General features: G+C 38.2%; 1 protein-coding gene across 2 annotated transcripts; it reads right to left on the reverse strand.

Annotated features, from left to right (window-relative positions):
* Nucleotides 1-3,627: 3,627 nt before the first annotated feature.
* Nucleotides 3,628-11,392, reverse strand: LOC131723009 (membrane-spanning 4-domains subfamily A member 4D-like). Of its 2 annotated transcripts, XM_059016261.1 has the most exons (6): nucleotides 11,237-11,392; nucleotides 8,990-9,100; nucleotides 8,580-8,636; nucleotides 6,492-6,602; nucleotides 4,771-4,880; nucleotides 3,628-4,150 (listed from the first exon to the last, which is right to left on the reverse strand). In XM_059016261.1, coding segments are annotated over exons 1-6 (531 nt in total). In that variant the 5' UTR covers nucleotides 11,378-11,392; the 3' UTR covers nucleotides 3,628-4,149. The 2 variants fall into 2 exon arrangements, with proteins under 2 accessions (XP_058872244.1, XP_058872245.1); XM_059016262.1 differs by lacking the exon at nucleotides 6,492-6,602.
* Between the last annotated feature and the right edge of the window lie 344 nt (nucleotides 11,393-11,736).

Here is an 11,736-nt window from a genome sequence, read left to right on the forward strand (position 1 = left end):
ACAGCAGTGTGGAGTAGTGCTTAGGGCTCTGGACTCTTGACCGGAGGGTTGTGGGTTCAATCCCAGATGGGGGACACTGCTGCTGTACCCTTGAGCAAGGTACTTTACCTTGATTGCTCCAGTAAAAATCCAACTGTATAAATGGGTAATTGTATGTAAAAATAATGTGATATCTTGTAACAATTGTAAGTCGCCCTGGATAAGGGTGTCTGCTAATAAATAAATGAATAAAAAAAAAATAATAATAATAATAGGGTGTGTTCAGTTTACCTAAGCACCTTTCACACTGGCGCTTCTACCCAGGGCCCGACTCTGGTTCTGGTTACCTGGGTCACAACAATCCCATGTAGTGTGAAACCTCAGGATGTGGGTCAGGCCGCTTTGACCCGGGTCGAGTGAGACAAAAAGCACGATGGCCGCTCACAAGCAAACGAAGTAACAAACAGCCACGTCTGCGTGAAGGTTTCACGTCTGTTGATTGAGACACACCATGTGCCAGATTACTGCAGGGATGGCGTGGAGCGATGAAGAAACATTTGATCTAATCAATATTCGGGCTGACGATTCAATCCAGAAAAGTTTGGATGAAAGCGTCCATAACAGCACATCTCCACTCTGGCACGCACTTGCCGATTCTTCCTGAGCAACATTCGAAGAATCCGACCCTTCCTCACCAACTACGCCACCCAGCTCCTGGTCCAGGTACTCTCCTGCCTAGACTACTGCAACTCCCTCCTGGCTGACCTCCCTGCGTCTGCCACCCGTCCGCTCCAGCTCATGCAGAACGCTGCCCGCCTGGTGTTCTCTCTGCCTCGCTTCTCCCACACAACTCCACTACTCCGCTCACTCCACTGGCTCCCGATCACCACTCGCATCCAGTTCAAAACTCTTGTACTAGCTTACAGATGCCTTGACCAGACTGCACCCAGCTACCTCCAGACCCTCATCTCTCCCTACACCCCAACTCGACCTCTCCGCTCCACCTGCACTAGAAGACTGGCTCTACCTCCGCTCCTTCTCCACCCTCGCTCCGCAGTGGTGGAATGACCTTCCTACAGATGTCAGGACTTCCCAGTCCCTGACCACATTCCGGCGCCTCCTCAAGACTCACCTCTTCAGAAAGCACCTGTAGAACTCCTCTGTTCTTCACCTGGGACACTTATCACCCCTCCTTAAATGCACTTTACTTGCTCTTATCTGCCCCCTATTTTACTGCATTCAATCCTGTACTTCAGAGTACTGTAATCTGCCAAGTGTTTAATCTGTAGTATTTTGTATTTAATCATATCCTGATGTAACTATCATTGACACTTATCTGCTGTATTATTGAATTGTATTTTGTCACACTTGTACTTGCTTGAACCAAAGTCGTTGTATTTATCTTGCTCTTAATTGTATTATTACTTGTACTGTGATACTTGAAATGTATTTGCTTACGATTGTAAGTCGCCCTGGATAAGGGCATCTGCTAAGAAATAAATAATAATAATAATAATAATAACAAGCACGCCATCTTGAAAGCTTGAACAGATGAAAGGGTGGTCATGTGAACGTCGCTGCTTCCTGGGCATTGCGTATGCGTATCTTGTACTTACTTCTGTCTCCCCAGCTAACACCTCACACAGTGCTTGGAGGCATCGTTCCAATTAGGTTTTTGTCTCGTGTTAAAATGGTCCAACACACATGCACGGATTTCAGGTAAAAATATATTTCTTAATAAAGGCAAAATCGAAGGTTTAAATAACTCTAAATCTATATTTTTTAGACCCATGCAATATTGTTTAATTTAATAATATAACATATGCCTAGGTTTCTTTAAAAATTCTTGACAGTGCTTATTGGACAGACTACTTAATATTAAAAAGTGTTATTTATTCGGGAGGGAGCATGAACTGGATACCCTGCGATGCTGACAAGAAAAAAATGGTTAATGTTCCCAAGTAAAAACAAATTCCCTAGTTTATTCACCTAGATGTCTGAATTAAAAAATATAAACATGATCAGCAATATGTTGTAAAACAATCGCTGTGATTCACACAACACACGATCCAGCGCAGTAAAGAAGCATGTTTCTTATAAACACTGCCGGGGGTTCTGGAACGCATAACCAACTCCACACATCTAATACTGCGGGATAATATATTCTGAACCATATCTTTTACTATTTATATAGAAATATATAAAGAAGTAGAGTTGTAAATGTTAAGCGTCTATTATTACATAGTAATTACTAAGTCACTACAGTGTGAGTTATGTAATAATTATTCAATAATAAACATTAATAGCTACAGTGGGGAATCACATAGGGAATTATCATAGTAAGGACAGTAGTTTAAAGGGGGATCATCGATAATGTTGCTTGTGAGGATTTTAAAGCCTTGGTTACAGTCCTTTAAAGGGGATCCATGATAATGTTGCTAGTGTATAAGAGGTAAGAATGGATTTGATGGTCTTGATTAGCACTCCTTTAAGGGGAGCAGTGATAATGTTGCTTGTGTGGATTTTAAAGCCTTGGTTACAGTCCTTTAAAGGGGATCCATGATGATGTTGCTAGTGTATAAGAGGTAAGAATGGATTTGAAGGTCTTGATTAGCACTCCTTTAAGGGGAGCAGTGATAATGTTGCTAGTGCTAATAAAACAATGAAAGAGTTTGATTGATAAAGTGTGTTTGAAGCCTCAGTGGTTTCTTTAGTCACAGCGTTTCTCCCACCCCAGCAGCATTTCAAATTGTGATTAGGGGAGGATTTTCCATTCCTGCTAAAAACATTTCTAGTGAATTTTTTGTAAAGTGTTGAAGTATTGGTTCATTTCCTTTTTTATTTCTCATGTTTGGTAGGTGAGTCTCTATTATTTTATATAAAGCTATACCTGTGTCTCCTATGTATTTTATTTTGTTAATTATTTGGCAAATATACCAGAAACAAAGTTGCTAGTTTGTTTAGATGAGTTTATGATGACTGAATGTTTATTTTCAGTATTTGCGATTTCACATGTATCTGATAGGTTTATATATATAAATAGGGTATACACACCTGTCTATTTACCCTAGTGTTGCTGAGAACACAGGTACTTTCTTACACTGTGCGGCACTATGAACGAGTTCTAAACATCAGTTTATTTGAGACAAAATGATGTCAAAACGGGACCCTAAGAAGGGCTGTCTGCACACACAGTACAACAGACATATACTTTTATATGCTGGTAAAACTACAGCTAAAGAATAGCGAAGCAGCTGGACTTTTTCCTTTTCTTAATCTTTATATAGAACCTGATGTGGGTTAAATGTTCTAAATTCAATGACAAACGTTTTGACTAGAAGTCTTTTTCAAATAAACATTTGTCATTGAATTTATGACGTTTGTTTTACTATTCCTCATTAGTCTTATTCATACTCTTGACCGGAGAGTTGTGGGTTCAATCCTAGGTGGGGGATACTGCTGCTGTACCCCTGAGCAAGGTACTTTACCTAGATTGCTCCAGTAAAAACTGAATAAATGGGTAATTTATGTAATATTTATATCTTGTAACAATTGTAAGTCGCCCTGGATAAGGGTGTCTGCTAAGAAATAAATAATAATAATAATTATTATTAATAATAATACATAGACAAGACACAGAATGTGTTTTATTAACTTTTAATTACAAAAGCATACAAAACAATATCTAACCACAATATTTCACATGTCCAAAAACAGCCAATTTAGATGAAAACAAAAAACCATGCATTATAAAAGAGTGTGAAATCTATGAAAAATAAAATTGCCAAGTTAAAAAAGACACAGCGAGGGTGAGCTTTTGGATATGTTTGAAAGCAGGGTGCTTATCTGTTCTGAGATATGTATTAAAGCAAGAGAGTAGTGAGGTAAAATTGGTAATTGGTAAAACTTTCAATTATATTCTTTGCTTCATATTAGTAACCAAATACAAGTTAACTGTAAAAATAACTGTAAAACTTTCACTGTAAAAATAATCTTATTCATGGTCTAAAAATAGGTATTGTAAAGCACAGAAATAGCATTGTCTCATTTTTCTACAGTTATTATACAGCAAATGTTCCTAAAATAGTTAGCCATTCAGATTTAATCCAAGCCTCTAGTTAAAAGCTCTGGGGACATACAATACAGTTACTCCATTGAGTCCTCATTCAATCTGAAACCAAGAGGGAAAAATCATAAATATCTTAACGGACTGATTTGATCAGCCTGTACTCTGATAAGCCACAGCTGACTTTTTAGAGCATTTTACAACACTGAGAATCACCCTGCATTGCATCAGACACCTACCCGTGGTTATCCCAGGATTATAAATGGTTGATGCAATCTGTGGTGATGCATTGGTGCTGTAAAATGCTCTAAAATGAATCCTGTTGTGATTTACCACGGTATGTACTGATCAGATCAACCCCTTAGAGTGTTAATTTAACATAGCAAGGGAAACACAATGCTAGACACAGTGCTGGAGTAAATTAGTGCATTAATATACAATAAAGCCTATTTAATATAGCATCACTGGAGACTGGTACTTATACAGTGTGCTGGATTACAGAGCTGCAGTCAAATCTAATACTGTCTGTACCCAACAAAATGTCCAAAATTGTTGGGTACAGACAGTATTAGATTTGACTGCAAACTTCAAGCATGGCTAACAACTCCTGCTAGCCACGCTTGAAGTTTGCAGCCATTCTGCATTTTCTATGTGCATTTTTTATTATTTGTAATAGTTAGCGAGAGTCAATGCCACAAACAAAACACACCCAGTACATGCCTTACCATTCTGTGGTGCTGCTGGTCTTGAATCTGGACTGCAGCAGGGCTGCTGTAATGCACATCTCCAGCACAGCCAGTGCACACAGAAGACCCTTTATCTCCGCAGTGCTCACCTGTTTGAAGGACCAAACAAATCGTAACCCTGAGTAATACTGAGACAAATCTGACCTCCTTTTGATTTGTCACAGCTTCTAGTCATAGCACGAACAAGCTCTCAGTACTCGAACACTGGTTTTAGTGTGGCCGATTATTTAACCCTCCTTTTTCTCTTTACAATGTACAGTTACACTCCCTCACCGCAGCAACTCCCCACAAGAAGTGACTGAAGGTCAGTGGAGTCGTCCGATCCCACCACCAAGCCAACTGCCTCTTTACACCCAGGAGCTCCACAGCAGATGTATAAGAAACAGTCCCAGATGATTATGCCTCCCTAACCCGCAGGAGCACCAGCGCTAAATTAACACTCCCTGTGGAATCCCCAGTGAAGACCGGCAACTGTGCACAACCAGGACATGAACCTGCGCTGTCCTGACTGTAATTCCTCTGTACAACAGAGCCGTGCCAGGACCCAGCCAAGCCAGCCCGGCACGGGTTCAGAGGAGCCTGGTTGTGTTTGCACTGCAGAGTCCGAGCCGCGCAGCTGACGTCACACACAATGACCATGTCACGTCACATGCAGATGAGGCGCTGCGTTTGAGAATGGCGGATCCAGAAATCCTGCTTTGGGTTTTTTTTTTTTCATTTTTGTTCTTCAGATATTACTGAATACAACTGAAATAAAATGGGCCGATTATGCAAAGAGGAGAAGAACGCTTCTCTGAGAGACCAGTGATTTGGATCTGACGACCCGCAACGTAATGTTGTGAGGCCAGTTTCACGGTTTGGTTCTTGCTCGGCTCCACAAATAGCCGGTGGAAAAGCACCAGTACCGTGAGGGTCTGGGGCCCGGGGCCCTCACAGCTCGGACGTGCCCGTGGAATAGGAGCCTAAGAGTTTTTCTTTTCGCTGACTGGATTCAGAACTGGAGATGTAAAACCTTTAAACAAAATCAGCATTTGCATGCTCCCCTGGGAAATAATATTGAAATGAACAGAGGGCCATCAACAAATAGGTCTATCTTTACCTTTAAATGATCCTGCCGTTGTTGAAACTACAAAGTTACTGCAGTTATGGAAAACCATCCCAACATATCAGATGCTATGAAGGCACATTCATATTCTCTCCACAAGAGGTCTCTGCTCACTGTGTTCATCACAGTACAGAACCAAGGGCAGAGGGCAACACTAAAAGAATATTCATAAACTGATTGATAAACATTTCGACATGAAGTCTTTCTTGTGTCTTCATTGAAGAACTATTCAAGACTATTTAAACAAGAATGTCCTTGAGACATAAGCCCTACTACCTCAATGATAAGTACATTCTATATTACATGTGTCTATGGCGGGCAACAAGAACTGAAGAGCAGCTCCTGAACTCAGTGAAAGCACCTGAACACAGACTTATCTATCAGTATCTAGGTAGTAAAGTCACATGTCTTCTTCACTTGTATGTTCTTTTGCTAGTAAACTGTTTTGTATTGCACAGTATACAGCACTTTGTGCAATTAAATCCTTGAAGTCAGGGAAAGGGAAGATTTACCCAAAATGAATGACATGCTAATAAAAGGACAGACAGAGAAGAAAGGCTGGAAGAGGCAAGCCTGATGGATTTGAAGTACTTACATTTAACGCTGTAGAGGTGGTATAGGAATTCCAGAATAACAGATCCACAGAATATATTATTATTCCAATTCTAGCGCAAATGAAACTCACAATGTTGATCCAAACACAAATCTAAACACAAAAAGGAACTCGATGTTAGCGTGTCTGAGATCACAGCTGACTACCTGCCCTCGCTGCTGGATCATACTTCAGACAACACAATTTCGACGTCATCCACACTCTTGCGAAGTGTGTCTTTTCTGGAAGGTCGTACAGCCTCATGCGTCTGCGCCCTGAAAGCGCGTGGGGCCGGATGATGTTGAAAATGTCAACATTTGCTGCATGGTCATACGCTGGTAACCATCATGGAGCAAGACTTCAATTAACTTTTAATAGAAGAACTTCATAAACATCCACATTCATACAACCCCTCACTTAAAGAATATAGGAGGTACCCAAATAATAGAAGCAGCGCTAGTGTGTAGCCTATTATTTAGAAAAAAAGAGGAGAGAAAAGCCTGTGGCCATACACCTACAATCTAGCATTTTCTAGACTTTTCTAGAATTAGGTGCTGCATTATCATATTGAAATTTCTAGCACCTTGCAGACAATACTATCATAGCATCAAAGGGTATGAATACTTTTAAATGAGCATTTTTGGAGTTTTGCAAATAAATAAATAATTGTAGACATCTATTTCTTGTAACTTTTTTTCCTCACCCACAAAAGCAAACAAAAGATTTTTTCTATAATTATTTATTTGAGAAATGTCTACAAATTATACATTTCCATTGGGGTATGTAAACTTTTGACTGCAAGTGTGCATGCGTATATAGTACAGTATCTAATTTTGAGAAAACCTAGTTTGTTTATTTACTTATTCGTGGACTTCTGGTTTTCTGTGTTTTCTGCTGACTTTTCTACTCTCCTTTAAAAATGCAATTGATATCTGTTGAGCCTTTCCTGTATCTCAATCACACTTGAGAAACGTTAGCAGCAGTGTGGAGTAGTGGTTAGGGCTCTGGACTCTTGACCGGAGGGTCATGGGTTCAATCCCCAGTGGGGACACTGCTGCTGTACCCTTGAGCAAGGTACTTTACCTAGATTGCTCCAGTAAAAACCCAACTGTATAAATGTGTAATTGTATGTAAAAATAATGTGATATCTTGTAACAATTGTAAGTCGCCCTGGATAAGGGCGTCAGCTAAGAAATAAATAATAGTAAAATTTATTTCATTTACAGGGTTTTTCTATGAAACAACTAAAGGGCTTTCAAAGTCCTGCTTTTTCATTTCAAAGCAGAAACAACTCGTCTGTATTATTAATGTAAATACAGTCACACATAACGATTGTAATAAAGTGGGTGCAGCATAAAATACTTTATTTTTCAATACAGCTTTAATAAAGATTAGTCGCTTATTAACATGCTGCGATCTCGTTCTGCTTGTTAATCAAAAATGGACAATTTAGTTGTTTCACAGAACAAAAACCCTGTAAATGAAATCAATTTTACTATTAGCATGTTTCTCGGTTGTGATTGAGATACACGAATGGCTTCACAGGTATCAATTGAATTCTTAGAGAGTAGAAAAGTTGGGGTAAAACACACAAATCAGAAGACCTGTTCCAGGACTTCTCAAACTTCCGTTCAAGTTACTTATCAAATGTTATAGCTAGCTTGAAATATGCAACTCTTCAAGAGGAAAACAAAAACAAGTAGAAAGGTCTAATTAAACAAATTATCCGTTCAATTAAGGATCTAGTAAAGTAATTGAGAGCTCGGCTGGAATGAAAACCAGCAGCCACAGGGGGTCCCCGGGACCGAGTTTGAGGAGCCCTGCCCTATTCATAATCTTACTCTACAGACATCCTTTTATTTAACACCATATATTCAAATAAACTAGAAAAGGACATCGCAAAAGTCTACCGGAAGCCATAATAGTAGTACTGTAATTTCAAAATGTCACATTTTTAAATTTGTTTGTTTTACATTGGAAAACTACTTTTTATATTTATGTGTGCCTGTAACCAGAATGGGTGCCGGTCAATCAACATTAACACGAGAATCCAACTGGCTTTACATTTTCAAATCGGAACAGGTGACTTACCTGTAGGATTGGCCGAAATCTTTCTACAGCAATGGACAAGGCACCGGAAATCAAAAACTGAAAAAAAATTATATATATCTGCCAAATCCGTGCAATAACAATAGAAAATATGACAAAGAAAATGTATCATGGGATAATTTTGAATTCTCTCCCTGACAATGTGTTTCTCCAATGGCGACTGTCCACATTTAACATGGATTTTGTTGCTATTTCTAATGTAAAAGGAGGGCACTTCAAACTGATTAGAGATGAACTGCACTTCAATTAAGATTGCACATTTAAACGAATTCGTTGTATACTTTAAATCAAACATTTTCTATTGTTTTTTAACTAAAAATTAAAAAGTAATAAATGAATATGTAATGTAATGTGTAATGTATATAACAAGGCAGGCGTAAATTTCACTTTACCATTAAGCTGGTCCCAAAGGGAATTCTTGTAACCATCACCAAAGAAGGGGGAGACAACGTCAGGAGCACTCCAGATCCAAGGGTCACTATCGCGATCATTATCTGAACCGCCTCCAAAACAAAAACAAAGTTAAGCGATTTAAAATTACAACCAGGGACTAAAAACAGGCTTAAAACAATAGTGGTGTCAGTCTCTATCCTGGGGAAGATGGCGTCCCTTTATCTCTGGGTATACCTTCACTGTCTACGTCCACAGGAATAGTTTCCCTTTATGTGTAAGCTGCTCCTTCCATTTGTCTTCCATTCATGATTTGAGGTAGATGTACATTTAAGAACTCCACCTCATTTTAAGCCCTTTGGGTGCACTTGTTAAGGTTATATTAGCAATGAGGCCGCATGCAGTAACTGCTTAACACTCATGTCGTAGCTCAACGAGTTTGCAGATTATTATTATTATTATTATTTATTTCTTAGCAGACGCCCTTGTCCAGGGCGACTTACAATCGTAAGCAAATACATTTCGAGTGTTACAATACAAGTAATACAATAAAGATGAATGTATCAGACAAGCAGTAACATTGCGTAACAAATACTAGTGATTATAGTCTCATTTAAATGTGGAGATCACCTGATATGTCTCTCTTGTTTTCTAATCTTTTTTTAAAAAAATCTACTTTCTTTTCAAATATATTTCTTATGTATTTAATTTATGTTCACTTTACTCAGGAATATATATATATATATATATATATATATATATAACATCATACTAATTGTGCTTAATGTACTTTGTTTGGTTTTAAATAATTAAACAATCAAAATGTTTATAAAAGTATTTATTAAAACAGAAGCCAATACAAATAACAAGAACTGCAGTGTGCGACAGCACTCGGAACTCGTTTATTCACGGTTTATTCATGGTGTATTAGCAGCGTTACGTTCACGGTTTATTCATGGTTTATTAGCAGCGTTACGTTCACGGTTTATTCATGGTGTATTAGCAGCGTTACGTTCATGGTTTATTCATGGTTTATTAGCAGCGTTACGTTCATGGTTTATTCATGGTGTGTTAGCAGCGTTACGTTCATGGTTTATTCATGGTGTATTAGCAGCGTTACGTTCACGGTTTATTCATTGTGTATTAGCAGCATTACGTTCATGGTTTATTCATGGTGTATTAGCAGCGTTACGTTCACGGTTTATTCATGGTGTATTAGCAGCGTTACGTTCACGGTTTATTCATGGTGTATTAGCAGCGTTACGTTCACGGTTTATTCATGGTGTATTAGCAGCGTTACGTTCACGGTTTATTCATGGTGTATTAGCAGCGTTACGTTCACGGTTTATTCATGGTGTATTAGCAGCGTTACGTTCACGGTTTATTCATGGTGTATTAGCAGCGTTACGTTCACGGTTTATTCATGGTTTATTAGCAGCGTTACGTTCACGGTTTATTCATGGTGTATTAGCAGCGTTACGTTCATGGTTTATTCATGGTGTATTAGCAGCGTTTGTTGGATGGGAGGCAGGCCTGCCGCCTGGACCCGTAATTCCGGAACACTTTGGGACGGGACAGGGTTGCCCTTAAACTGAAAGAAACAAACACGCGAATTGAGCGCTAAACACTTGATTTATACTGCTTCTTAATTATCCGGATCATTGTGATAATGTAAATCTCACAAAATAAAAAAGCATGTTGAATAAACATGTGTGTAGGTTTATTCAATCTACTTTATTTTGTAAAATTAATATTTCACTTCTCAATATTTAAAAGTTGCTATTTATCTTCTGTTAATTAGTAACATATAGCCCTAATTTACACTGACTCTTCCAATTAAATAATAACACTGATCAGGTGTTCACACTGTCTGTGAACAGCTGGTCAATATTAATGATTTGAGTGGGAGAAGGTGATAAACTATTAGAAACTATATATATATATATATATATATATATATATATATATATATATATATATATATATATATATAGATGGTATTTATTTATTTATTTATTTATTAAATTTGTTTAAAGCTATTATTGTATTGTCGTGCTGCCTCGAGATAATTAATAAACAGAATCAATTTGGCAAAGGTTTAGCGCTCAATTCACCTGTTGATTTCCTTCAGTACTGTTAAAGGCAACTTCAAAATCCTGTTGTGTCTCGCAGTGTTCGGGAATTACAGAGCCAGGTGGCAACCCTAATGGGAGGGTATTTGTGTTGTTAAGTGTTGCATTCCTACTTACCCCCAAAGTTTTCGGTTTCCTTTTCAGAAATATCTTGAAAATGTAATCTTCATCATCATCACCATCATTCTTCACAGCTTTCTTTAAGTGAATGTTGCCCAAGACAGGCCGGGGCACGCGATCCTCTGGCAGAGGGTGCATGTCGATAGCGATCTGAACCGTGGATGACATGACCGGAGACTAAATAAAAGGGAATGCTGCAATAATAATAATAATAATAATAATAATAATAATAATAATAATAATAATAATAATAATAACCTTATTTGTACTGTGATGTAGGACATGTCCTACTAATAAATGTTGTGTTGCAGAAAAACACGAAATAAAATCAGCAAACAACTTCAAACCTGATCGAATATCATACAGGTAGTATTCCTCAATAATTCATCAAATCAGAAAATGTAAAAAGCAGAAAGGAAAATAGTAATAATAAATATAACAATAATAACTTACAGCAGCCTTCAAATACAACTCCTCTTTTTTCCCTCTGGACACTT

Source organism: Acipenser ruthenus, chromosome 52 (assembly GCF_902713425.1).
Source record: "Acipenser ruthenus chromosome 52, fAciRut3.2 maternal haplotype, whole genome shotgun sequence".
Lineage (NCBI taxonomy): Eukaryota > Metazoa > Chordata > Actinopteri > Acipenseriformes > Acipenseridae > Acipenser > Acipenser ruthenus.

Excerpts from the sequence above, each read along its gene's own strand:
- LOC131723009 (XM_059016261.1), bottom strand. The coding sequence starts at position 11,377 with ATGCACCCTCTGCCAGAGGATCGCGTGCCCCGGCCTGTCTTGGGCAAC. Across the intron at positions 8,637-8,989 it reads CCTTTGGGACCAGCTTAATG|TTTTTGATTTCCGGTGCCTT; the intron begins GTAAAGTGAAAT and ends ATTTTTTTTCAG. Across the intron at positions 4,881-6,491 it reads CCACCTCTACAGCGTTAAAT|GTGAGCACTGCGGAGATAAA; the intron begins GTAAGTACTTCA and ends TCCTTCAAACAG.